A 27,073-nucleotide genomic window follows, 5' to 3' on the forward strand; every position below is an offset into this window, starting at 1 on the left:
AGGAATGGTAACACACAAAAGCCAGTGGGAGAACACTTCTGTCATAAAGGGATTGGTAACCACCTTTCTGTATACAGTGCTATAAAATCTCTCCTGGCCAGAGGCAAAATCCTTTCACCTGTAAAGGGTTAAGAAGCTAAAGTAACCTCGCTGGCACCTGACTCAAAATGACCAATGAGGAGACAAGATACTTTCAAATCTGGAGGGGGCAGGGGAAGGTTTTTGTCTGTCTGTATGATATCTTTGCCGGGAATAGATCAAGGATGCAAGCCTTCCAACTCCTGTAAAGTTAGTAAGTAATCTAGCTAGAAAATGCATTAGATTTCCTTTTGTTTTTTGGCTTGTAAAATTTGCTGTGCTGGAGGGAATGTGTATTCCTGTTATTGTGTATTTTTCTAACTTAAGGTTTTGCCTAGAGGGATTCTCTTTGTTTTGAATCTGATTACCCTGTAAAGTATTTACCATCCTGATTTTACAGAGGTGATTCTTTTACCTTTTCTTTAAATAAAATTCTTCTTTTAAGAACCTGATTGATTTTTCATTGTTCTTAAGATCCAAGGGTTTGGGTCTGTGTTCACCTGTACCAATTGGTGAGGATATTATTATCAAGCCTTCCCCAGATGTAGGGGGGTGTAGGGCTTGGGGGGATATTTTGGGGGAAGACGTCTCCAAGTGGGCTTTTTCCCTGTTCTTTGTTTAAATCACTTAGTGGTGGCAGCACACGGTTCAAGGACAAGGCTAAGTTTGTACCTTGGGGAAGTTTTTAACCTAAGCTGGTAAGAATAAGCTTAGGGGGTCTTTCATGCAGGTCCCCGCATCTGTACCCTAGAGCTCAGAGTGGGGAAGGAACCTTGACAACTTCAATCTTCCTGGACATTCTATAACAGATTTGAAAGTAGCTATACTTGAACAAAAGAACTTCAGAAACAGACTTCAAAGAGAAACAGCAGAACTAAAATTCATTTGCAAATTTAACACCATTAATTTGGGCTTGAATAGGGACTGGGAGTGGCTGGCTCATTACAGATGCAGCTTTGCCTCTCCTGGAATTGACACCTCCTCATCTATTATTAGGAGTGGACTACATCCACCCTGATCGAATTGGCCCTGTCAACACTGGTTTTCCACTTGTGAGGTAACTCCCTTCTCTTCATGTGTCAGTATATTTATGTCTGCATCTGTAACTTTCACTCCATGCATCTGAAGAAGTGAGGTTTTTACCCATGAAAGCTTAACAGATAAATCTGTTAGTCTTTAAAATGCCACCGGACTCCTTGTTGTCTCAAAGAACAGTTACTAGCAAGTAAATTTACTTTCTTCTTTGAGTGCATTCCCGCCTGTGAGAGTGTAGTGAGCAATACTACTCAAAATGGAGGGTGGGCTGAGTTCTTTAGTTAAACAATGACTGAAGCACTGCTTGCCTGCACCTGGCATCTGAGTAGGAGGTGAGGTATTAGTGCTTATTGAAGCTGCGAAATGTGGCTATCCTACATATTTCTCCTATCAATATTTATCTTAAACATACTACCATCGAGGCAGAAGTAGCTGGTGTGGAATGGGCTCAACTCCTATTGGGAAGGAAACCTTAGGCTTAGAATACAAAGGCCCAAAGTAATCCATTTACTCCTGAGGACATTCTGCTCCAAAGAAATAAAAATTCTGCACCAAAAAAATTAAAGTTCTGCGCACATTTTAAAATTCTGCAAATTTTATTTGTCAAATAAATGTGGAGGCTCCAGCATCACACTGGGGAGCACAGGCCACTGGCTGCACAGAGGTGGGACATGGACTCACCAGTGAGGTTACACCCAGCCCTAACACAGCGCAAGGACCGGGCCTGCCCTAGAAACACCCCAGGACCATGCCCCTCCATGCCAAGTGCACCAGGTGAGGGCAGGCAGGCTCAGCAAGGCAAGATCCAAGTGTGAGGCTTAGTGTGGGGGAATCCAGGTGTGAATTGAGAAGGTTGTGTGTGGGGCAATCTGGGTGCGGGGTGGCTCAGTGGGGGATCTGGGTGCAGGGGGATCTGGATGCAGAGGGGCTTGTTGGGGGATTCTGAGTACAACGGTAATGGGACACTGCAGGGGGGTCCAGGTGGAGGTGGTTGGGGCTCAGCAGGGGAGGTATCTGGGTGTGTGTGTGGGGGGGTATAGAGCTCAGCAGGGGAGGGTCTGGGTGTGGAGGGCTCAGTGGGTCCAGATGGTGTGGGAATGGGGCTCGGTGGGGTGTGGATCCAGGTGCAACTGGTTGGGGCTTAGTATGGTGGGGATCCATGTGTGGGTGGCTCACTGGGATGGTGCAGGTGCAGGGGGAGTGAGGCTCGTCGGGGGGGGTTCTGGGTGTGCGGGGGGAGTGAGCCTCGTCGGGATGGTCTGGGTATGAGGAGGTCTGGATGCACAGGGGTTGGGCAGATGGTGGAGCAGCTCCCTGCACAGTGATCCCTCCCCCTGAAGCTGAGGAGTGATGGGTGCAGGAAGCGTGGAGGGTGCGTGTGTGTGTGAAAAAGAGAGAGTTTGTAGAGCTTCCTACGGCCGGGGGAGAAATCTGGGGATGGGTCTGACACAGCCCCGGATGCCGTTCACAGGAAGAAGTAGTCCCATCTTCCCCAGCCCAGCCAGGACTAGCAGCTGAGCCCGGCGCAGGGTAAGAGCCACCAGCTAGGTCTTCCCCAGTCCTGCCCCAAAAGTGATTTACCTCCCTGCCAGCTGCCCTGGGCATCTGAAACATATTGCTGAGGAGGGTCACATGACAGCTCTTGTGGCTTCCCTTTTGCTTCCCTTTCAGAAAGTCATTTTTCTGTGGGGAAGCAAAGAAATCTACAGGGGACATAAATTCTGAGCATGTGCAGGGGCACTGAATTCCCCCTGGAGTATCAATTTAGACAACCTCTGAGTATAAATAGTCCATGTCCCTTGCATCGCTCTCTTCCTGTAGACCAAAAACAATCTGTTAGAAATATGCTAGGGTTTAGTCCTAAGTATAACAGAGTTCTGCTCATATCTAATGTGTGAAAGTGGGGTTAACCAAGGTGAGAGTGAAGTTTGGGGAACAGTGAGAAAGAGACTGATTGACTAATGTGGAAGTCCATTACCACCTTGTGCATAACCATGTAAGGTGGTGTGACTAAATGTATAGGCCTCACACAGAAAAGGAAGGGGCCAGAGACGCACTTTTCTGGCCCTGTCAAGCGTGATTGATAAGGAGAAGGCCTTTAAAAAGGAGGAAACTGCAGTCAGCAGAGGAAGAATGAGCAGGATTGCCCTAAGCAGCATACCACAGGAGTGACTCCTGAAGACAGGGAGAGAACTCCTAGGCAGGAAACTCTCCTAAAGAGAGTACAGCGGACTCAGAGGGTAAGACAGATAGGCCGAGCCTATCTCAGAGACCCAGCCACAGTGATGTCTCCAAACCCATCGGGCTGATTTGGCAGCACCACAGACTTGTCACCCCTCACAGAGTACCCCTGCAAGTGTGAGGGTCTGTGACTTGCATGTTGATACCCCAGCCAGAGAGACTTAAGCATGCCCACACAAGGCAGAACACCCCTCTGCAAATGGTGTGGAAGTGGGGTCTGGGTTGCGACCACTAAGAGTGTAGCTAATTGGATCGGTCAGGTTCCCCCACTCTCTGAGGGAGGAACCATCAAGGACTCTGTTACAGGTGGGTTCACCATCAGAACCTGCAACTCACTAATCTTTCTAAATTCAGGTAATAAGTACAAGGAACATAGTCTTGAAAGAGAGAGTGTCCAGCATGTAGTCCTCAATTCCCTCATGGGGGACAGGCTCCTTTACACTGAAAAGATATTTACGAGACATTTTAGGAATTGGGTAACTATGGAGTGGGAAAACATACTAGATGCAGGTCTTCTACAGTGCAAAGGGAGATTGAACATTGAGACCTCTTCCCCCCAGTGATGCCAGGGCATCATAAGGCAGCTGATGCCAATTCCTCCTTTTTAGGACCTCATAAGGGTCAGGAAGAGAAAAAGTGCCAGGAGTCAGAGCAAGGGCACACAGTGGTTGAGGACATGCTCTCAATGGTACTGTGGCCTGCATCCAGATGAGGTCTACAGAAAGTAAGATGCTCAGAGTGTCTGCTAGGCGGACCTAAAAGAGTGGTTTCCTAACATTCTTCACTGTGGAGAAGAAGGAACAGAAGTGATGAGAGTCTGCACTCACAGCCTCAGATGTCAAACAGCCAAGTCATTAGCTTCAAAAGATTCTGACTTCATTAGAGGTTCCATGAGCTTGACCACAGCAGAATCAAGTCTGCAAATGCACAGAGATCCTTGAGAAGAAAGAATGGTTACTTACTCTCCAATAATTGTTCTTCTTTGAAATGTTGGACTACATTTCTGCCCCATGCACATGAGATCAGAATCTTTTGAATAGTAGTGTCAATTGGAGCTGCGCCTGTGCCCTGTAGGATTTAGAGCACTCTGTAGCTGAGGTTGTAAAGGGCGGGGGCGAAGCGGCCACAGCCACTCTTCAGTTCTTTCCCCAGAATAGAATTCACAATGACAAGGACTCCACAGAAACAGGGATGGAAGGCAGGTTGTGGAATATATGTGGACAAAACACCTTACAATTACTGTAGGATATGTAACTTTCTTTCTTCTTTGAGTGACCATCCATGTATATGTGGTGACTCACAAGAAGTAACTCATGTCCTGGAGATTAGAGCTCAGATTCTTCTGGAATAATGACTGCAGGACAGCTCTGCCAAAATGGGCATTGGATCTATAGCTTATACTAAGCAGTAATGCTTTGAACAGGACTAGATGACCATGCAAGGTCTCTTGCAACCCTAATCTTCTATGATAATGCTGAATGAAGCTGCTAATTGAACTTCGGGTAGCTCCTTTGCAATTCTCTGCTGTTAGGAAGCTTTGGAGTGATGCAGTAGAGGCTATGTGAGCTTTGGTGCAATGGGTCCTAACCTGTCCAGGTTGGTCTACATAAGCCACCACACAGCATGGTTTAATACAGTCAGAGAACTATTTTGACAGTCATTGAGAGAAGACCCTTCATTCTGTCAGCAACTGCTAGGAACAATCTAGAAGAGTTCTGGAACAGCTTTGTTCTGTACCAATAGTATGAAGGACCCTGACAATATCCAACATGTGAAGTTCAGGTTCTCCCTAAGTGGAAGCTTCAATGAGGCTTGGAGAAGAATGCTGGTAGATGGATCATCTAATTAAGATGACAGTCAAACCACTTCCTGTAAAAAACAAAAAACAAACAACCTCCCCCCCAAAAAAAACCAGATGAAGTCAAAGTCATACTGTGCAATACTGTATAAGGTAGCCCTGCTTTGAGATTTTGTATCTCTCCTATCCTTCTGGCCAAATTTATAGCCACTAGGAAGGTGGTCTTCATGGAGGTGGTACAAACAGCAGGTCACCAAATGTTCAAAAAGAGGTCTCACCAATCCTGTTAAAACAATGTTAAAGTCTCAGAAGGTCAGAATCTCTGACTGGAAAGTAGACATTAATGAGTCTTTTGAGAAATCTAACTACTGTTAGTTGAAAGAAGGTGGTGTAGTCTTCCACTGGGGGGTGATAAACAGAGATAAACATCAGGTGCATTTTTAAAAAGCTGTTGAGGAGTCTTGAACAGTTTAAGGTGAGTAGGTAGTCCAGGATGGCAATCAGTGCCCAGACAGAGAACCTCTTCCATTTATTTTGCACTGCTAATGAATAGAATCAGTTATTAGATATTAGCCAAACAGCATCTGTGCTATAGAGCTGTGGTTCTCAAGCTTTTTGGCACTGTGGCACTCCTACAGATATTTTAAAACTAAGCAGCTCCCTACAACCAAGTACTGTTTTTTTCGTTTTTTTTTAACCAGCATGAGACACTAGATTCAAGAGTTCAAGACACTAGAGTTCTGATGGTTTTGCAACTTTATTCAACTACATACAGTTTAATTACACAATTCTCTCTAATCCTGGTTTTTAAAACTATAATCTGAAAAATACATATTTTGGCATGTTCACACAAAGTTTAAGAATGGTCCTGTTAAATAGAAGTTCTTCAACTACTATACCTGCTTTGACAAACATCACATAACCCAGAAGCTGGCTGGCTGTGGATTCATCAAGGTGCAGTGCAAAATACTGACTCTTCTTAGAACATGTTCTATCATCTGGTTCAGAAAGTTTTCTGCAAGGCCATCTATGTGTCAATAAAGGGTATTATTTGACATAGTAATGGTGTTCAGTGCCATGGCTGCTTGTTCCCCAATCATAATTCTACACGTCTGTTGCTGCTGGAAGTAGAAGGGTCTCAAAAATGGTGTATGCTTGTTTGTATTTTGCAATTCATATGGCCACACTATAAGGTGGTCCTAAGGCTTTTTGAGGAAAAGTTGCTTCCTGAGACATGACATGCGGAGAATATAACATTAAAGAGGTTGAGAATATAACATTAAAGTCTTCCACCAACTCCTCAATCACCAAGTTCAAATTGGTAGTCACCCTTTTAAGGAGGGTCTGGTGCTCCTTGAAGTTGTGGGAGGCACTGCCCGTTTGGGAGGGGCAAGCCACCACTTTGTCCGGAGACTATGAAAATGATGACGATTGCCCCATGGGGGAAGGGTGGGTTTCCCTTCCCTCTCTGGGGATGACTCCTTAGGTGTTGGAGCCTGCTGTGCTGCCCCTGCATTGGATTTAGTGCAGGGGGCAGTTTGCCTAAGGCGGCCAGGGAGGAATGGTGGGAACATGGGACCAGCATCATGGGTATGCCCTACAGATTCCAGTATGGCCATCGAGAGGGCCACAGTCCCTGCTGCCACTCCTCCGCCGCTGCTGCAGATGCCGTGTCAGTTTCGTGGGTTAGCGGTGATTCACCCTTCCTTGGCAAGGGGCTGAACTCCTGCTCCAACTTGGACCATTGTCCCTCTGGTGACAAGGGCAGCACCGTGGCAGCCTGAGTCTGCCGACTAACCCTTGTCGGTGACCAGCAAGGATCAGCGCTTGCCTGACGAGCAGTACTAGGGAGGTGGAGACTGGTGCTGGGTCTAGGAGCGATCCTGCCCCAATGGGGACCAACACCTAGGAGACCGTCTAGGCGATGGTAACCTGTACTGTGGTGATCTCTGGCAGGAAGCTTCCTGGTACCGAGGGTAGGGGGACTGGTGTCTCGACTCCAGTGTTCCACGCCTCGTAGGGAGAGAACATGACCAGAGTCTTCTGACCGGAGACCGAGGTTGCAGTGCCAGGGTCCTAGGCCATGACAATGGGAATCTATGTCTGCCATCCAGGGATCAAGAATAATCCACCGCCCTATGGGGTGGTCCCATGACCAGCTTGCCTGTGGATGTTGGAGTCTTAGCTGAGTCTGACACCTGGTGCGGCATCGGCAATGCCAGCTGGCCTACTTGCTCTTTAGCTGCCAGAGCTGCTTTGGGCAACGAAAGCCCTAGGAGAAGCTGGGGTCCACCTGCTGCACCCAGGTTTTGGAGTCGGATCCCTGGCTGGGCTAGGGGGTCCGACTGCAGTTGTACCTCCATGAACCTCTGGTGTGGGCACATGGCCTGACATAGGTCCTTTGCCCAAAGACCCCTTCCTCTCTGGTACCGGGGAGCCATTCTTCTTTTGTCGCTTCTTAGGCACCAGTGAGGTGGAACGGTGCTGGGCGGAGCCAGATGCTGGTAGTGCATTCCACACCTTTGCTGAGGTGCTAGGAGTGGAGGCCAAGTGGGAGGGCTCCGACACAGGACAAAGTGCAGCTTCCATGAGGAGGGCCCTCAGGTGAATACCCTGCTCCTTCTGGGTTCTAGGATGAAAGTTCTTACAAATCTTGCACTTGTCCCTTATATGGGACTCCCCCAAGCACTTCAAGCAGCTGTCATGGTGGTTACTAATAGGTATCATCCTGGTGGATGACAAGCATGGTTTAAAGACGGGGTAATGGGGCATACCCTGCTCCAGGGTGAAGTCCAAGCTGGGACTCTAACTACCAAACTAATCTAACACTTCACTTAATGGCTAACTAAGTACCTACGAACCATATACAAAGAAGATAGATAATGGGTTGTAAAGAACCACTAACGCTCTTGCAATGCAAGACGAGGTGCTCCAACCAACCCTCACAGGCGGTAAGAAGGAACTGAGAGGGTGTAGGGCCGGTGGCGCCTAATATACCAGCACATGAGCGCAGCACTCCAGGAGGCACCATAGCCAACCCTATAGATACTGCTAAGGCAAGCACTCTAAGAAGAAAACAGAGTTTGGGGTAGTAAACAGAGGCAAGCAATCAGACTTGGGTCCACACTCATAAGGTGCTTGGTCTTTAAGTTAAGAGGATGTATACCATAGACAGACAGACAATATAGAACCAGATATGCAAGTATTAATAGCATCATACGAAGATGTATTCACAGGAAATGGATGCTTCCAACTAACACACAAGATACAGTTTAGAGAAGATGCAAAATATGTGGTACATGCTACATGAAAAGTTCAACAAGCCTTAAGAAAGAGGCTATAAGAAGGAATACAAAACATCACAACAAATGATATCATCTGGATAACAGAAGAACCAACAGTTGGGTTCCCTTTGTAACTGAAGAGAAAAAAGGAGTGGGACTATAACTGTGTATGGACAGTAAGAAGCTGAACAAAAACATAAAAAGAGAACTCTTTCACTTGACCCTAAGAAGTGAACTGTTGTCTGAGACAACAGAAGAAAAATTCTTCAGCAAACTAGATGCATCAGCTGGATTTTGGCAGATCTCCTTGGACACGAAGAACACCAAAATCTATACTTTCAACACACCACTTGGCAGATACTGCTTCCTAAGACTACTTTTGGAATATGTTACGTTCCAGAACTATTTTACCATACAGTAAATCAGACGCAAGAGGGTCAAACAGGTGTTAAAGTGTACACTGATGACATAAAACTTTGAGGAAGCATGGCCACTGAATACTGAGAAGAGTCCTGGAAATTGCAAGCGCTAATAACCTTAAACTGAGTACGTCCAAATGTCGATTTCAAACAAAGGAAATAACATACTTGGGAGAGACACTGATTCCAAGGGATTCTTGTCTGATGAATTAAGAGTCAAGCAAGACTGATCATGCAGATACCTGAAAATAAAAAGGGAATTCAAAAGCTGCTAGGAATGTTGAATTATGTCAGCAAGTTCATACTTAAATAGTGAGTTTGCACAACTCACCTAAGACATCTCTTCCACAAGGTCACCGAATGGGCATGGATGCCAGATCATGGAAGAGAATTCAATGATTTAAAGCACATTCTATTAGCTCCAGTGTGCAATTTTTTGACCCATTAAAAGACATCACTCTCTCCACAAATGCTTTGAAAGGAGGGCTGGGAGCAGTACCATTACAGTGCCATGGAATGGATTGGTTGCCAGTCTCAAATGCATCTAGGGCTATGACAGCTACAGAGAAGATTTATGCACAATTTGAAAAAGATATTCTAGGTCTGGTGCATGGATGTACAAGATTCCGTGACCCTCTCTCTGGTGGTAGCTTCAAAGCAGAAGCTGATCACAACCACTCATTGCAATACACAAAAATGGACTTGGAGAAGCACCATCAAGGATACAATGACTACTTCTGAAAATACAGAAATATGATAAGATTCTGGAGTTCCAACATGGATACCCCTTAGTAACGGCAGGCATACTGTCAAGAGCACATGCTCTACCTTACAAAATACAGCCTAATGATCTGGAACAAGCAGGAAACATACATGTGAACATGATAAAAAGTGCCATGTGCTGTATCTCCAGGCATGTGGGATGAACTTACAGAAACAGCTAAAGATGAAATGGAGGGAAAAAATCCCACCTGTGTGTTCCCATTATAAAAATGAGCTTTGAGCGATCTCAGGCATGTTCTTGGAAGGAACACAGATTATGGTTCCCACAGTGATGAGAAGGAAAATATTGGAATGAATACATGAAGGGCACCTGGGAATGACTAAATCAAAAAGAAGAGCTAGAGAAGTTGTATTCTGGCCACAGATGAATAGTAATATTGAAGAAATGGTGAGCACGTGTGGATCATGTCAGAAGTACAGCGATTCCCAGCAGAAAGAATCAATGATCTCACACAAACAATTCACAATTCCTTGGGACAAAGTTGGAACTGACATGTTCAGCTTGGGAAGAGAAAGTTACTCACCTTGCAGTAACTGAAGTTCTTTGAGATGTGTGTCCCTGTGGGTGCTCCACTCTAGGTGATGGTGCAGAAAAGGACCTAGGGTTACAGTGGACGAGAAGCTGGATGAGAGTCAACAGTGTGCCCTTGTTGCCAAAAAGGCCAATGGCATTTTGGGATGTATAAGTAGGGGCATTGCCAGCAGATTGAGGGATGGGATCATTCCCCTCTATTTGACAATGATGAGGCCTCATCTGGACTACTGTGTCCAGTTTTGGGCCCTACACTACAAGAAGGATGTGAAAAAATTGGAAAGCGTCCAGTGGAGGGCAACAAAAATGATTAGGGGAGTGGAGCACATGACTTATGAGGAGAGGCTGAAGAAACTGGGATTGTTTAGTCTGTGGAAGAGAAGAATGAGGGGGGATTTGATAGGTGCTTTCAACTACCTGAAAGGGGGTTCCAAAGAGGATGGATCTAGACTGTTCTCAGTGGTAGCAGATGACAGAAGGAGGAGCAATGGTCTCAAGTTGCAGTGCGGGAGGTTTAGGTTGGATATTAGGAAAAACTTTTTCACTAGGAGGGTGGTGAAGCACTGCAATGCGTTACCCAGGGAGGTGATGGAATCTCCTTCCTTTGAGGTTTTTAAGATCAGGCTTGACAAAGCCCTGGTTGGGATGATTTAGTGGGGGATTGGTCCTGCTTTGAGCAGGGGGTTGGACTAGATGACCTCCTGAGGTCCCTTCCATCCCTGATATTCTATGATTCTACGGTGCATCTCAGTGCCGTTGATCGGAGATCTTTGGTAGCAGTACCTGGTCGGGATGCACGCACTCAGCTGGTGTCTCGCGGTCTTGTTAGAATCTGCTTGAGCACGCGTGTCCCACGCCCACCTCAGTTCCTTCTCTACCGTGCAGAAATCATGCTAGTACTCCAAAGTAGAGGGGAGGAGGGCAGGGAGTGGAGCACCCACAGGGACACACATCTCAAAGAACTTCAGTTACTGCAAGGTGAGTAACTTTCTCTTCTTCTTCGAGTGCTGTCCCTGTGGGTGCTCCACTCTAGGTGAACGTGGAGCAGTACACACTATGGTTTGTGGGACTTTGGAGATATGGTACTGAGTACTGTAGAGCAATGGTTCTCAAAGCCAGTCCGCCGCTTGTTCAGGGAAAGCCCCTGACGGGGCGGGGCGGTTTGTTTACCTGCCACATCCGCAGGTTCGAACGATTGTGGCTCCCACTGGCCGTGGTTTGCTGCTCCAGGCCAATGGGGACTGCGGGAAGCGGGGTGGGCTGAGGGATGTGCTGGCCGCCCTTCCCAGAGCCCCCATTGGCCTGGAACGGTGAACCACAGCCAGTGGGAGCCGCGATCGGCCAAACTCGAGGACACGACAGGTAAACAAACCGGCCCGGCCTGCCAGGGGCTTTCCCTGAACAAGTGGCAGACTGGCTTTGAGAACCACTGCTGTAGGGAGTACTGTATGACCCACTATGGTGTCTGCCGTGGTATCCTGTGTGATAGCATAGTGTTTGGCAAATGTGTGTTCAGATTACCATATAGCCACTTTACAGATGTCAGGAATGGGTACGTTATGTAAGAAGGCAACGGACGTCAACGTGACTCAAGTGGAATGAGTTCTAATACCTTTGGGCAGTTGAATATTTTGGATGTGGTAACAGGATCTGATACAGTCAGAGATCCACTTGGACAGGCGTTGCCTAGAGATAGCCGTACCTTTTGATCTTTCGGTAATGGAGACAGAGAGTCACGGGGACTTACAAAATGGTTTAGTCCTATCTAAATAAAAGGCAATTGCTTGCCTGACATAGAGAGTATGCACAGTTGCCTCATGCAGAGCCTTGTGAGGTTTTGGATAGAAAGTAGGTAAGTATAGGAATTGGTTAAGGTGGAAGAATTTTAGGATGTGGTCTCAGGGTCTCTTTGTCTTTGGAGAAGATTGTGTAGGGAGGATAGGCCATCAGGGGGCTTATTTCTCCTACTCTCCTTGCTGACATTATTGCAGCTAAGAAAGCTACCTTCATGGACATATGAAGAAGAGAGGAGGTAGCCAAGGGCTCAAATGGAGGTTTCATGAGATCATGAAGAACGAGCTTAAGATTCCATGTAGCTGCCGTTGGATAAATTTCTGGGTAGAGATTTTGTAGGGCCGTGAGAAATCATTTTATGGTGGGGTGAGTAAAGAGTGAGTAGCCTTCTAACAAGTCATGGAAGGTTGGAAGTGCCGCCAGGTGTACTTTGATGGAGCTGAGCGAGAGTCCATCCTGTTTCAATTTTAGAAGGTAGTCTAGGATGTTAGGGAGGGTTACCATATGAGGTGTTATGTGAGCACCAGAGGGAGAAACGTTTCCACTTCTGCAGGTAAGCTTTATGAGTGGAGTCTTTTCTACTGTGAAGAAGGATGTATCGAACTTGCTCGGAACAAACTAGTTTGTGGGTTTGGAACCATGAAGGAACCACGCTGTCAGGTGGAGCTTCTGGAGCTGAGGGTGAAGAACCCATCCATTGTCCTGGGAAAGCAGATCTGATCTGCTGGGGAGAGTCCCTGGATGATAGGAGGATATGCGAAGAAGGTATGGATACCACGTCTGTCTCGGCCAAGCTGGGGCAATAATAGGCCTTCTCGTCTCTGATCTTGCAAAGAACCCTGTGTAGCAGAGGGATTGGTGGGAAGGCGTACTGGAGAGAGTTGTTCCACGAGATGAGGAACGCATCTCCTAGGGATGCAGTCCCAAGTCCCGCTCTGGAACAAAATAGATGACATTTGCAATTCTGGGTTGTGGCAAAGAGGTCTATTGATGGGGTGCCCCAGAGGGAGAAGAGCTGTTGAAGTATTACGGGGTGCAGTTCCCATTTATGTTCTGTTGAGAGTGCTGAGTGCATCGGCAATAGTGTTGTGGCAGCCTAGTAGGTAGGAAGTGATGATTTCTATGTGATGTTGTATGCACCAACTCCATAGCCGGATGGCTTCCATGCATAGAGAATGTGATCAGGCTCCCCCATCTGTTGATGTAGAACATACATGCTAAGTTGTCTGTTAGGACCCGAATAGTTTTGTTCTTTATGAGGGGAAGAAAGTGAAGGCAAGCTCATCTCACTGGTCTGAGCTCTAAAAGATTTATGTGTAGGCGTGTCTCTGATGCGGACCAGTGGCCTTGTGCCCTGTGTCCCCCTAGATGCGCTCCCCAACCGATTAGGGAAGCGTCCGTGGTGAGCATGAGCATTGGGGATCATTGCTGGAAGGGTATGCACGTGCAGAGGTTTTCTGGTCTTGTCCACCATTGTAGGGAAGCTAGAACATTGGCTGGAATAGTTAGCAGCAAAACCTAAGGCATGTCTGTTGGGTTTGAAGTTGGAGTTGAGCCAGCCCTGAAGACATCTCATGTGTAGCCTGGCGTACTTGATCATGAAGGTGGTGGCTGCCATGTGACCAAGGAGCTGTAGGCAAATTCTTGCCTGTATCCTGGGATGAACAGAGAGCATGCGTATGAGCTGTGTGATAGCTAGGAATCTATGATGTGGGAGTGAGGCTCTGGTTCAGATTGAGTCCAGTTGAGCTCGAATGAACTCAATCTCCTGTGTAGGTGTCAGGGTGGATTTTTGGACATTTATTTGGAGGCCTAGGCTGTGGAAAAGGGAGATGGTGAAATGGGTAGCTTGTAGCATCTTGCCATAGGAGTTGCCCTTGATGAGGCAATTGTCTAGGTAAGGGAAAAGAGTGATCCCATGTCTGTGGAGGTGAGCCACGACTACGGCTAGAGTCTTGGAAAGTGCTCTCGGCACTGTGGAGAGTCCGAAAGGAAGAACTCTGTATTGAAAATGGTTGTGTCTGATTGTGAATTGTAGGAAACGTCTGTGGGCTGGATTAATTGATATATGAAAATAAGCGTCCTGTAGGTCGAGAGCTGTGAACTAGTCCCCTTGATCCAGTGCAGGTATTATTGTGCCCAGTGTGATCATCCTGAATCTTTGTATCCTCACGAATTTGTTCAGTCGGTGTAGGTCTAGTATAGGCCTCCATCCCCCGGTCTTTTTCTGGGTCAGAAAGCAATGAGAGTAGAATCCTTTCCCTCGATGTTATGTTGGCACTGGTTCCAATGCACCCAGTTGTAGAAGGTGAGCCACTTTTGTGCAAAGTAAGAGCTCGTGAGAAGGGTCCCCGAACAGGGATGGGGAAGGGTAGGAGAGTAGAATATAAAAGGGATGGAGTAACCGGACCGAATGATTTCGAGGACCCAACGGTCCTGCGTAATCTGCTGCCAGGCATGTTGGAAACCCTGGTGGCCAAATGAGCAAGTAGGTGGTGGAATCAAGGGGTGGTCGTGCAGACCCTCGACCAACGCTTCAGAATTGTTGTTTATTTCCTGATGGGTGGGAGGTGATTGTTTCTGCTTGATTTTTGTCTGAGCTTAGGAGGTCCAGCGAGATTCCTGGTTATATCATATGGTCTGGGTTGAAGCCGGTAATATGGTTGTATGCGTGGTGTTTGATAAGGTTGGTATTGTTGTCTCCTGGGAAGGGATGGATGAATGTCCCGGGAGCGCAGCATCGCTCTAGAATCTTGCATGGTGCGAAGGACTTCATTGGTTTTTGTGGAAAAGAGCTTATCTTTATCAAAGGGGAGGTCCTCTACTTTGGTCTGCAGGTCTTTAGGGATGCCGGATGCAGAGAGTCATGAAGATCTGCGCATAACCACAGCAGTTGCAGTAGTACGGGCTGCTGTGTCCGCTTTGTCTAGAGATGCTTGTAGGGCCGTTCTTGAAATCAATTGGCCCTCAACAAGGACTGACTTGAAATCTGCTCTCCTATCCTCTGAAATATAGGAGGCAAATTCAAAAAGTTTTATTGTAATTATCGAGGTCATAGCCTGCAAGGAGGGCAGAATAGTTTGCAATTCTGAATTGTAGAGCGGAAGACGTATAAACCTTGTGACCCAAGACGTCAAGGCGTTTAAGGTCCTTGTCTTGCGGGGTGGGTCGATAGTGTGGCTGTTTCGTCCTTTGTGCAACTGCATCCATAACAAGAGTTCGGTTGTGGATGAGAAAATAAAAAGTCAGCATCCTTAGCGAGAACATAGTATTTACATTCAGGCTTTTTGGAAGTTGGTAAGAGAGAGGCTGGAGTCTGCCAGAGAGTGTCAGATGGTTCCAGGAGTGCATCATTAATGGGGAGCGTGATCCTTGAGGGCGCAGAGGGTTGGAGGATTTTGAGGAGTCTGTGTTGTGTCTCCTGAACCTCTTCTAAGGGGATGTCTTGGCTGAGCGCCACCCTCTTGAAAAGTTCTCGAAATTGTTTACAGTCGTCCATGTTCTGTGGAGGCGGAGGGAAGAGAGCTCTGTCTGGAGCTGATGGAGAGTTAGGGGTCGGTGAGTCAGGATATGGTCTGTAGCTCACGTTCTCGGGGGGGGCATTCAGGCGCTCTAGAAGTAGACAGCTGGAGATCGAGGCGCAGAAGGAGGTAGAGGTTTGGTGGAAGGGGCTTGAGGGTGAGTGGCAGTAGGAGGTGGCCAAGGGTACCATGAGGCCAAGGCATAGGATAGGAGAACCCAGGCACTGCCCATGGGGGGGTGAAGTAGGGAAACTGAGGCTGGTGGTTGTGAGCCATGACCTGAGGTGGAAAAGGTTCTGGTGGAGGAGGAGAGGTAGGTGAGGAGAACTCTGCCTGCTGCTGCATATCAGGTTCGCTGTCAGTAAAGATAGCCAGGTCAGATAGGGAGAGTGGCTGTTCAAAAAGTGAGCCCTGTGTATCCGGGAGCGGAGAGTTAGGCTCAGGTGCCACTGAGAAAGTCACATTGACTGAGAAACTGTTGCTCCTGCTCCTTGGACTGCTCTGAGCATGATCTGTGCTCAGGCACATTACCGAGTCTGAGTTTTTTCAGTGCCATGGGTCGCTTGGAGGTGCCCTGCAGGGGGTCCGCAGCCGGTACTGGAGCAGCAGGCAGGCTCAGTGCCAGCCTTCTTTTCGGCACTGGGGCAGAGAGCGCTGCCAGCACCACATTTGTTTTGGTGCTGAGTGGACTGGTGCCGAGGAGACCTTCCCAGTATGGGAGATCGGGTCCCTGCCTCTGCGCTCCACGGGAGCCGCAGCTGAAGCATTGTGATAGCCTGAGGCATCTGCCTTCTGTGTTGTCAATACAGAGAGTAAGGATCTTGTGGGAGACCCTTTACCCTTGTTAAAGTCTCTCCTCTGAGACTGTTGCGCTTCTTGCCTCTGCTCCTGAGAGGGTGAAGCCATGCTCCCAATTGGTTCAGATCTGGCCAGGGAGCGTGAGGGAGAGGATTTCACTTTCCCCATCTCTGAAGCTGGCTGTAGAGATTTTTCCATTAATAGCATTTTAAGCCACAGGTCCCTGTTGTGACGAGCCTTGGTCTTGAGGCTCGTACAGTGGAGGCACTTTGTGGGGACGTGTGTTTCGCCGAGGCACTTCACACAGCATGAGTGCCCATCAGACCTTGGCATGGAGTCCTGACAGGAAACACACTACTTAAATCCTGAAGTCCCTGGCATTATGAATTAGAAATGGCAGGAGAGAGTGTCTCAGCAGGAGACAAGCCTGAGGTGAAAAAGTTTTTTTTTTTAAACTAAGTAACTAAACTATGTAACTATTCTAAAAGAAGGGAAACAACTGGGATGTTACTAACAACTATTCCTATGCTCTTTGCATCTGTTTCCTAGAGAGACCAGGGAAGAGAATCAGCACTGCCCCGAGTCCCATCTTCAGCTGAGGACGGTTGAGAAGGAACTGCGGGGGTGTGAGACGTGCGCATTCAGGCAGATTCTAACAAGACCGTGAGACACCAGCTGAGTGCGTGCGTCCCGACCAGGCACTGCTACTGAAGATCTCCGATCAACGGCGCCGGGACACACCGTCACCTAGAGTGGAGCACCCATAGGGACAGCTCTCGAAGAAGAAGGACACAATCACCTGGATGTAATGGTACCTATTATACCAGTTTCCAAGTAGTCATCACACTTGAAGTTACCACAGCATCAACAGTTGTCAGGCACATTAAATCTGTATTTGTATGTCATGGAATTCAAAAAATAGTAATAACTGTAACCCTTCTGCCCGTCAGAGTTGGCAGCAACAAGGGCCGGGTTCAATATCTAGGGGTTCCATTCCAATAACACAATGCAAACCGGCTCGAGCCCCCACCCAGTGACCTGGGACAAATATATACCACCCCCGCTGGGCGCCTCCAAGAGGCAATACTTCCCCTCTCGCAAGCACATAGTCTGAGTGTAGCAAAAGTCTTTTAATAACAGAGAGAAACAATGTGGCATTATGTTGGGGAAACACCACCAACAGGATTCATAACACAACCCATGAGCAAAAACAACCCCACCCCAGGCAAATTGGGGCATGCCCTTTTCCCTTTGGTTCTTGAGTCCAGCAACCCCAAATCACCCAAAGTCCCAAAAGTCCAATGCCCCAAAAGTCTCTGTCCCTGGTCAGGGCAGCCCCAGAGTTCGAAAGTTTATCGGCGGAGCTTTACCTCCCAACCTGGGTGGAAATGGGACGGGGGTAAGAGGCACCTTACGTGATCTGAAGCTGACCGCCCCATAGCTCCATAGCGGCGCTCCGCTCCGCCAGCCGCCCCACAAAACTCCTTCGCTCAGCTGCGCTCCACTCCACCAGCCGCCCCACGAACTCCTTCGCTCAGCTGCGCTCCGCTCCGCCAGCCGCCCCACGAACTCCTTCGCTCAGCTCCACGGCCCACAAGCAGCTCCTGCCATCCACACACTGCTCTGCGTCGAACTGCTTCACCAGCCGTCCCGCAACCTGCTCCACAATATATCTTCAGGCTCCCCCACTACTTAACACAACACTCAGTGATTTCAGCTCGTAGGTGAATTCAGCTTATAGTAGGGGAGCCCCAGTGCTGGTGCACTGTCAGCCCAAAGTGAGCTCAGCAGCCTATAACTAGACTTCTAATGAAATCAAAATTAGCTCTGATATTCCACAGTGGAGAGAGGAGGAAGTGCAATCAGCATGTAAGGCCCTCACCAAGGGGCCCATGCCACCAAGTATTAATACTTGTCCCCAGCCTCTCTCCATTCACACAGTTTTGGAACCCATGACCCTTGCCTAGCGAGTGCTACTTAGTTGATGGTGAATCCCTCCATCATAACAAAAGGCCACGTACAGTTCCAAGCACAGTTCCCATAATCAGGGTAATAACAATTTATTCTTCCTGCCCCAATAACAGAGACACTGGGGATCCCACAGCAGCCAAAGTGACCATTTGGGCAGCTATGGTCTCATTCTAGGCGTGGTGGGTGTGCCTATGCAAATGAGATCAGCCCCTGAAATTCTTTTCCACAACTTGCCACACCTCACCACCAGATGTCAGGGTGGAGCTCATCCTGACACTGCTTACATAACTGACAGTGGACATTTTAAGAATTGGGAATTCTTGGACATTGCTAAAACGTGTAACATCTAAAGCGCATCCCCAAGCCAATGGATTAGCTGAACGTGGAGTATGTATAGGAAAGAACATGCTCAAAAAGGCAATGGATGGAAGAGAAAATCCATATTTAGCACACTACTCAAATATAGAGCTACACTGCTGCAATGTGGGAAGTCACTTTCTGAACTCCTCTACAGACATATAAATACTCAATGACTAGATATGGGACAAAAACAGGATGAATAAGGAGTCTCTGATAGTGAAGAAAAGACTGGGAAAGTACAATCAGACAAAATATTACAATAAAGGAGCAAGACCTCTTCCACAATTTAAATACAAAGACTCACTGAGAACTTAACACGGGCACTGACCAGTCAATGCTGCACTGATCATCATAATCAGTGATCGCAGATGAAAACAAAAATCTTACAAAAGAATTGTAAACATCTGCTCAAGACACTTGACAACTTGACTGAGGCAAATGAAGTGAGAGCAGACATACAAGTTGAAAACATACAATTGATCCTGTTACTGACCATAAACCTAAACAGTTGGTTACACACAAGATTTGCCTACAGTTTTGCAATACAGATCAGGGAGATTGCTGAAATGCCCTAAGAGACTGATCGAATCATACCAGTGTTATATTTAAACAACCAGAAGAGCTGTCACTTCCTGTATTTGTAATAGTTTGATAGTTTAATGCTTTAGTTCTGTCGCGAAATTTTTAAAAAGGGAAGATGTGCTATAGAGAAGTCCTTCAGGAACTGTAGAGATGCCGCACTTCCTGTACACTCTAGAGGCAGTCTTTGGTTTCCTGGAACATACCCTCTGCTGGGGCAGAAACAAAGGAGCCCAGGATAGGGCAGATGCAGTCTTCAGCTACACAGAACAGTAGAGTTTTGTTACCTCATTTCTGTACATAATTCCTGTTTCATAATAAAGAGTTTATCTTGAAACCAGTCTGTTCATTAGTAAGATACAACAGCATCCAGGCCATGAGTCTCAGCATCCATGTCTGGTCTGGATGCAGGACTAGTCCCTTCAACTGAGTGATCACAGCTGTGTGTATTGGAAGTATAGTTGAGGGCTGTGTTGACAGCTTCATGAGGTCAGAATACCAGAATTGTCTGGGCCATGCTAGGGATGCCATTATTAGGCTATGTCCTGCATAATCTTCTTGAGGACTCTCTTTATCAAGGAAATTGGAGAGTAGGTATTCATAAGCCCTGGTATCAGGAACTCAGCTGATTCTGGTTGCAGTTGCCTGGCAACACAGTGAGACCAGCTGGGCCCCATAAATCTTCATTCAGTGACTATGCTCCCTGATTGGAAAGAAAAGCCAGCAGATCATCATTTAAGCCTTGTAGCAACAACAACACAGCATCTGCTCAATGAGTTCTACACCTGCAGTTGTGCCAGATCTGCTTCCTTTACTGGTCCTTGCTCCAAGACTGTGCTGTTCCCACTCCAGACCTAGCCTCTACCTATTTCTGAGCCCACCGGCTCCAACCTCTGGCTGTCTCTTGACCACGACTTCAGTTCTATTCTGTCTCCTGTTCCAACTACGAGCTTGCACCACCTATACATCATGAGTGACACCAAGTGACCTTGAGATCAGTAGAGCATTCAACAGAAACCTGGGATTCGCTCTCCTTCATGGTGGACAACTGGGACTTCCTCAATGACAAATGGACTCTGGAACCCTGCGCAGTCTATCAGCTTCCTGGAGCACTCAGAGATGGTAGGGTCTTTTCAAGCAGTCTTTTCACCTTTGGGACTGAAGAAGCCTTCATGGATCTCTCAAGGAGTAAGAGCTTTAGGTGATACTCTCTGGACATTTGGGTCCTTTTTTAAAAGGAGCAACATGCACAGCTCTTGCATATTATATGTGCTTCAAACAGACAGAGGCACTTAGTGAGTCCATCATTGATGGACGTGTGGACCCTGCTGCTGTACACTAACAATTTCCTAGTGCTTTAATCTAGTCCTGCTTAATCTAGTCTAGGTGAGGACTAGATTATAGAGCACAGCACCAGGGTCCACATGGACACCTACATGTGCAGCAGGTTAGTGTACGGTAGATTTACATCTCCACTTGCTTTGAACTAAATGTATGTGTAGACGAGCCCACAGAGATAGGAGTCTGAAAATGGAACAAGAATTTTAAGACTTCTGCAACAAAAATGGTGTATTCCTTCTTCAGGGACAGTCAAAATCTACTGAGTAACTAGCTAGAGAAAACCAGTTGCAGGGCTCTCTCACAGGAGAGGACTATCAGTTTGTCTTGCCAAGTTAACAGCATGTAGTTGCAAAATGTTCATAAGGAAAAATCTGAAAGACTGGAAAATCCTGTTTCAGAGCTTTCTTCATTCTGCCATCCTTAAAAGGGGCATTGACAATCTCTATTACAAGTCTTTGTCCCATTGGGCCAGGAAAGATATGGGTATAAAACACAAATTATGGCAGGCGTAATGCTTGTTATGTCAAAATCTATTCTCAATGGGGCAACGTTATTATGGCACCGAGCTTCCAGTCTCTTTCCACTAGAGTTTTACAAAGCACCAATAATTCTTCTTCGAGTAATTTTTCACGTCGATTCCAATTAGGTGTGCGCATGCTGCATGCCCGGTCTTTGGAAACCTTTTCCTTTAGCAGTTCTCATCAGGTCAGCCAGGGAGCCCCCTGGGATGGTGTTCTCATGGTGCTCAATATATGATCCTGCTGACCCAACCCCCCTTCAGTTCCTTCTTACCGTCTGTGGCAGCATTCGAATTGCATTAGCTTGTTCACCTGCAAGTCTTCCCTTATCCATTCTTAGTTTTCTTTTTTGAAATATTTCTTTATTTTCTTGTGTTACTTATTAGTAGTAGTATAGTCAGTGAGTGGATCATTCCTCTCACCCTGCCTTGGGCTCCGGGGCATGCCTCAAGCCCAAGAATTTAAATCTTGAGGTCTATGCAAGAAGCCTATGCCAAACAGTAACCCTCACAACTTGTGCTTGAGGTGTCTCGGGGAGGCGCACCAGTCTGAGCGTTGCAAGATCTGCAAGGCTTTCAAGCCTAGGACTAGGAAGGAAAGCAACTTCCATTTGAAACAACTACTGATGGAAGCCGCACTCCGTCCCACGGCACCCGACCACCAAGTCCCGGGCTCAAGCTCGGTGCGCAGCGCCCTGGCATCGGTTCATAAACCGGTACCAAGGAAGGGCTCTGGTGCTAGAGACTCTCGGTACCCAAGATCCCCGGCACCGGTCAACATCCCTGGTGCCCCTTAAGTGCCATAAGAAGCCAACAGAGGGAGCTTTCCTCAGAAACCGAGACCATTCTACTGCCCCAGAAGAATGACTTAACTTTCAAACAGCAAGACCCCATGTCATCGACTCCGGCGACCCAGTCGGCACCATTGAGTCCAGCACCCAGTGACTCCCTGGCAGGGCTCGAATTGATGGAGGAGTTGGAAGGCCCCTCCATGCCAAATACTTTCGAGGCAGCAAGGGACCTCATAGAAAGTACTCTCTCTCAGCCCCCTCCTGTTAGAAACAAGCCCACGGCACCACCTACATGGGTGCCATCTAGAGGCAAACCGCCACTGATGAGGCATCTTCCTCTCCAGACTGGCACTTTCATGGGCACCGTTCCCAGTCTTCTTCACCCCCAGCCCAGGTACATGACAGCAAGACCCAGGGAGCGCATCGCTCTGGATCTCCGGCACAAGGGAATCAGCACCGGTCACAATCACCCGCTATTGCCTGGCACCATGATATGGCATCAGAACATAGGAACTGCTCCCCGGCACCGGCCTTGCGGAACGAGTTTTAGTCGCAGGAAAGTTAACATCGTTCATCTACACAGTCGTTGTGGCACCGATCTCTGACTTCCTCTTCTCAGCACCAACCGCCAGCACAGGGATCCTTGGCACCGCCATCATTGTCGCCCTCAGGATCCTTGGACTCTGAAGACGGCTCCTACTACTCATGGCATAGTAGACACAGGTCAGTCAAGCGCAGGAGACACGCTCCTTCATCCTGGCAACCTCAATGGCGACTCACTGCACAATGGCCCTTCTGGACCCCTTGGGCTTACCATCAGGCCCAGGGTACGCCTTCCAGGGTTTCTAGGTCCATTATATTGGGGCATCACCGGGCACAGTCACCAGTGGACAGAACCACCCCTCGTACCACAGAGGTGGCTCTATCCAGACTGCCCCCGCATACTACAGAGGACACATCAGAACTGGCACCAACGCGGCCCAGGACCAACCTGAGCACATGGTGGGCCATGACGACCCTGTGACTCCACTGGCCTCTTCCTTGTCTTCACCTGATGAGGCAGTGGCCTCAACTTCAGGTCCTCCACCAATCGACCACAGGGCCCACCGGGACCTACTCTGCCACATCGCCCGTAATATGGGCCTACAGGCGGAGGAAGTCATTGAGCCAGAGGACCCAGTGGTGGACATTCTTACACTGGAGGGCCCTTCCAGAGTGGCATTGCCAGTAATTAAGACTATTGGCAACAATTATAGTGCTTTGTGGCAGATTCCAGACTCCATTCCACCGACTGCCAGGGATGTGGAAATAAAATACTTTGTACCCTCTTAGGGCTATGAATTTTTGTTCTCACACCCTTGCTCCCTGGTGGTCTCTGCGGTAAATGAGAAGGAGCATCAGAGTCAACAAGCACCAGCTCCTAAGGCCAAAGAGGCCAAATGGATGGACCTCTTTGGCAGGAAAATTTATGCCACAGGAGGTCTACAGCTGACGATAGCTAACCAGCAAGCTATCCTCACAGCAAGTATAATTTTAACTCATGGGACTCCATGTCAAAATATAAGGAGTTACTTCCCACTGACTCGAACGCTGAGTTCTCGCATCTGGTCGTGGAGGATAAGGCAGTTGCCAGGACATCCCTGAAGGCCTCACTCAACCGACTCTGCAGCACATATCATCGCCTCACTCAACCGACTCCACAGCACATACCATCACCCCACCCCCATGGGAGACCTTTGGAGTCATCTAATTGGAACAGACGTGAACAATCACTCAAAGAAAAGATGGTTACTCACATTTTTGTAACTGTTGTTCTTCGAGAGGTGCTGTTCACGTTCATTCCAATACCCATCCTCCTTCCCCTCTGTCGGAGTAGCCAGCAAGAAAGAACCGAAGGGGGATCAGGTTGGCAGGGCCATACATTGAGTGCCATGAGAGAGCCACTCTAGGGGGCTCCCTGGCCAATCCGATGGGAGCTGCTAAGGGAAAGAGTTTCCGACAACCGTGCATGCAGCACTTGCACACCTCATTGGAATGGATGTCAACAACACCTCTCGAAGAACAACAGTTACAAGAAGGTGAGTAACCATCTTTTATCTTCATATACTTCCTAAGCAATAATGCTTAGATTTGGCTTTTAAACAGGAGCAGATTTAATTTACTAGTATTACAGAACCTTTTCTTGGTGTAGAGGGTACACAAGCTCTCCCTTCCCATAAAGTGATTTAATTTGGCTAAGCTGAGTCCCAAAAGAGACAAGATACTCAAGGAGTGTTTTGGAAAGGCTGTTTGTGCAAAACCCAGCTGAAATGTTATCTGAGATGTTAACATTTTAGTAATAGAAGAAAAGTTCCCATGACAAAATAAATGGCACTACGGCTAACTTTGGGGTAAATGAGTGCAGGTAAGTCTTTAAGTGCCAGACTGGAGAGATGCTGTGGTGCATTTAATATTACACAAACTGAAATTCTGCATTTTGAGTAAAATACTTCAGGAACAAATACATATATACAATGTTTAGAACAGTGTTTGACTGTGCCCAGCTTTGTGCAGGTATACAGGGGGATGGAGATAGTATACAAGGATCCTTCATTTACTAGTGTCCCTGGTCTGAGGATGAATACAAGGACTGTTCTAAGATAATGCTGCTAATAGTGCTAGCTTCCCAGAGTGGATGGGAAGAATCCAGGTCCTCCAATGTTTTATACACTTTGCTAGCCCAGTTCAGGCAGAAGTGAGCATCTTGTCAAACAGTACTGCAGTAGTTGCACTCTAGGAGGCACTGTATACACCTGAAAAACAATATTACCTGAGGTTCCCACTGGTAAATCTCTTCATAGTTGTCTAGCATGAGTTGGGGCTTAGAATTACATTGGGATAACCTCAAAGTATGCTGTCAATTTGTAAAAGCAACACATGTTTACATCATAACTTTAAGTCTGATGAGCTCCTAGGGGATTAAATAATGCTGGATACACAATATGAAAATATAGCTACAATGCACAAGACTCCTATTTTTGATGAACATGCCTCACTACTCTTAGCTATCAACTATATGTATCCTTAGCACATTATCTTTTTATTAATAATATTGTACTCGTTGGTTTAATTGCGATGGTTAATGTTATTTCTCCAGATTTACAGAAAAATAAAAAGTAGCACTCATACAGAGCACTAGGCATACCAACCCCATTACAAAAACAAAAATCGCAAAATAGCTTACTCCCCAACTGTGAAAGTCAACAGAACTTCACTACTTACAGAACAATAAAAAATAAAGCTAACTTAAAGGTTAACTGTGAAGATGTTTGTCTGAAATATTCCAAAAGAAGAAAAGAGCATATGGTTGTTTTCATGTAATTTAACACTGTACTTTAAACAAAAGTTTAGATCAATTATCTAAGACAAAAGCAAGCTAAAAAGATGATTTTTAAATATTGTTTTTCTCAGAACAGTGCTAAAATGATTTTCTCAGTTTCCCTAGCCAGACTAGCACTAACTGTGCTATCCATCTCTTTACAAACTACATTGTAGACTACAGACTGGTCATGGAAAAAAATATCAACCGTATACTTCCTTTTGTCTTTTTTTGCCTTTTATGGTTTATGCTTAGATAAAACAGGTTAGTTTTTAAACTTAAGGCTTGTCATAACCTTCGGCTTATGAATGGCAAGGTCCTTTTAAACCAACCAATTTTTTTAATATCTTAGACAAGAGTAATTGCACATCACTTTCTCACTAGCCATGTAAAGTAATTTATTTTAATAATACTCAATTATAAAATTACTTGTGAATCAACATCTCCTTTCAATATAAGGGCATCTGTGAAGGAAATCCATTGAGAGTGAGACATATACTATACTACACACACTTCATTTTTCCTATTATAATATTAGCATGTTCTTAAAAAGAAAATCTTCCATCATTATGACTGAAAAAAACCTCTCTGCATATGACTATAACTTTATTTACAAACAGTGCTGAAAAATATGAATTATACCATTTTCTGATAGCTGGCACATTTCACGTCTTTGCGGAGCAGAAAATGCAAGTAATTTGTTTGCTTCTTCCAATGCACTTTTATACCATTTCTTTTTTCTCTTGCATTGTTCTGGCTATGGAAATAAAGAGAAACTTTTACTAAATACCTCACCGTTACTCCATTTTTCTACACTTTGCATGAGTTAAAAAAACAAACAAAAAATAGTACTTCAGAAATATTTAACAATGACTAGAAAAGAATTCTAGACAGCAAAGCATTTAGATTAACTCAGAGGGCTTCAGTTCAAGATAAATGCTCCTGTATCTATGTCTGGTAAATTACTCTGGATGTAAAGGATAAAAATTTTCTGGTATTTTTTTTTGTAATTGGGCCCCTTTCAACATAGAATGTGAATTCCAAAGTGCTGCAGAGAGCCCAGTTCTGTAGCTCTTTATTGTGTTTAACTTCCTACTAAATGAAATCAACATTTCGAGTCTATACGGACTGCAGAATGAAACCACAAAATTATCTTCATTCACCAGAATACTTACAATATCATTCGTAAACCTTTTATGAAACACTCCTAGAGAAAGTTTATCCTGATCTATAACAAGATGTGACTACATAATATTTATTTTTTATCTGAAAGAACTACCTGACTACAATATTAATGCAGCCTTGCAAAAACGTACTAGACCAGGAAATACCTACTATTCCAGTCTGTGTTTGTAAGATTTGTGTAAACTTTGCAAATGTAGCCTACTTTGTAGTGGGAGATGGAAAGTACTGTCTGGGCTAGTTATCTGGAGAGGAGAAAGTGAGATGATGTGGTGATTGTGTGAGTAAGCGGAAGGAAGGAAGAAGAGAGAACATGCTTTTATGGAAGAAGGATGTGGTGATGGTGGAAGGAGTGCTGCCACTGGGGGAGGGTGAAGTGGTAGAGGCACCAAAAGGATGCCGCACAACATGATTAAGGTAGGTCTGTTGAAGACTCTCTTGGGGCTTCTTGGATCTCCTCCTTCAGCTCTTTGCAGCCTTGAGCTATCCTCACCTATATTCCGGATGCAGAGCTCTAGGAAGAGAATGAAACAGTAAGAAGAGTACAGATGACTGCATTTTGAAAGGACTACTAAAGGCAGCTCTTAGAGGAGTTGGCAGCACAGTCTACAGATTAAGCACCAGATTCTACTCAACTGCTCAAGTAATTTACTTGCTGTGGATGAGTAGAAGCTGCAATACTGCATATATG

At 46.4% G+C, this 27,073-nt stretch overlaps 1 protein-coding gene across 1 annotated transcript in view; it reads right to left on the reverse strand.

Annotated features, from left to right (window-relative positions):
- The window catches only part of ZCWPW2 (zinc finger CW-type and PWWP domain containing 2), a gene marked incomplete at its 3' end in the record, with an annotated part of 104,712 nt that overhangs the window by 43,811 nt on the left and 33,828 nt on the right, over window positions 1-27,073 (reverse strand). Inside the window, exon 3 of the mRNA XM_084621116.1 lies at window positions 25,843-25,957. Within this exon, the coding sequence (XP_084477242.1) occupies window positions 25,843-25,957 (115 nt within the window). The remainder of the gene's footprint in view (window positions 1-25,842; window positions 25,958-27,073) is intronic.

This window comes from Lepidochelys olivacea, assembly GCF_965140295.1.
Source record: "Lepidochelys olivacea isolate rLepOli2 genome assembly, chromosome: 2".
Lineage (NCBI taxonomy): Eukaryota > Metazoa > Chordata > Testudines > Cheloniidae > Lepidochelys > Lepidochelys olivacea.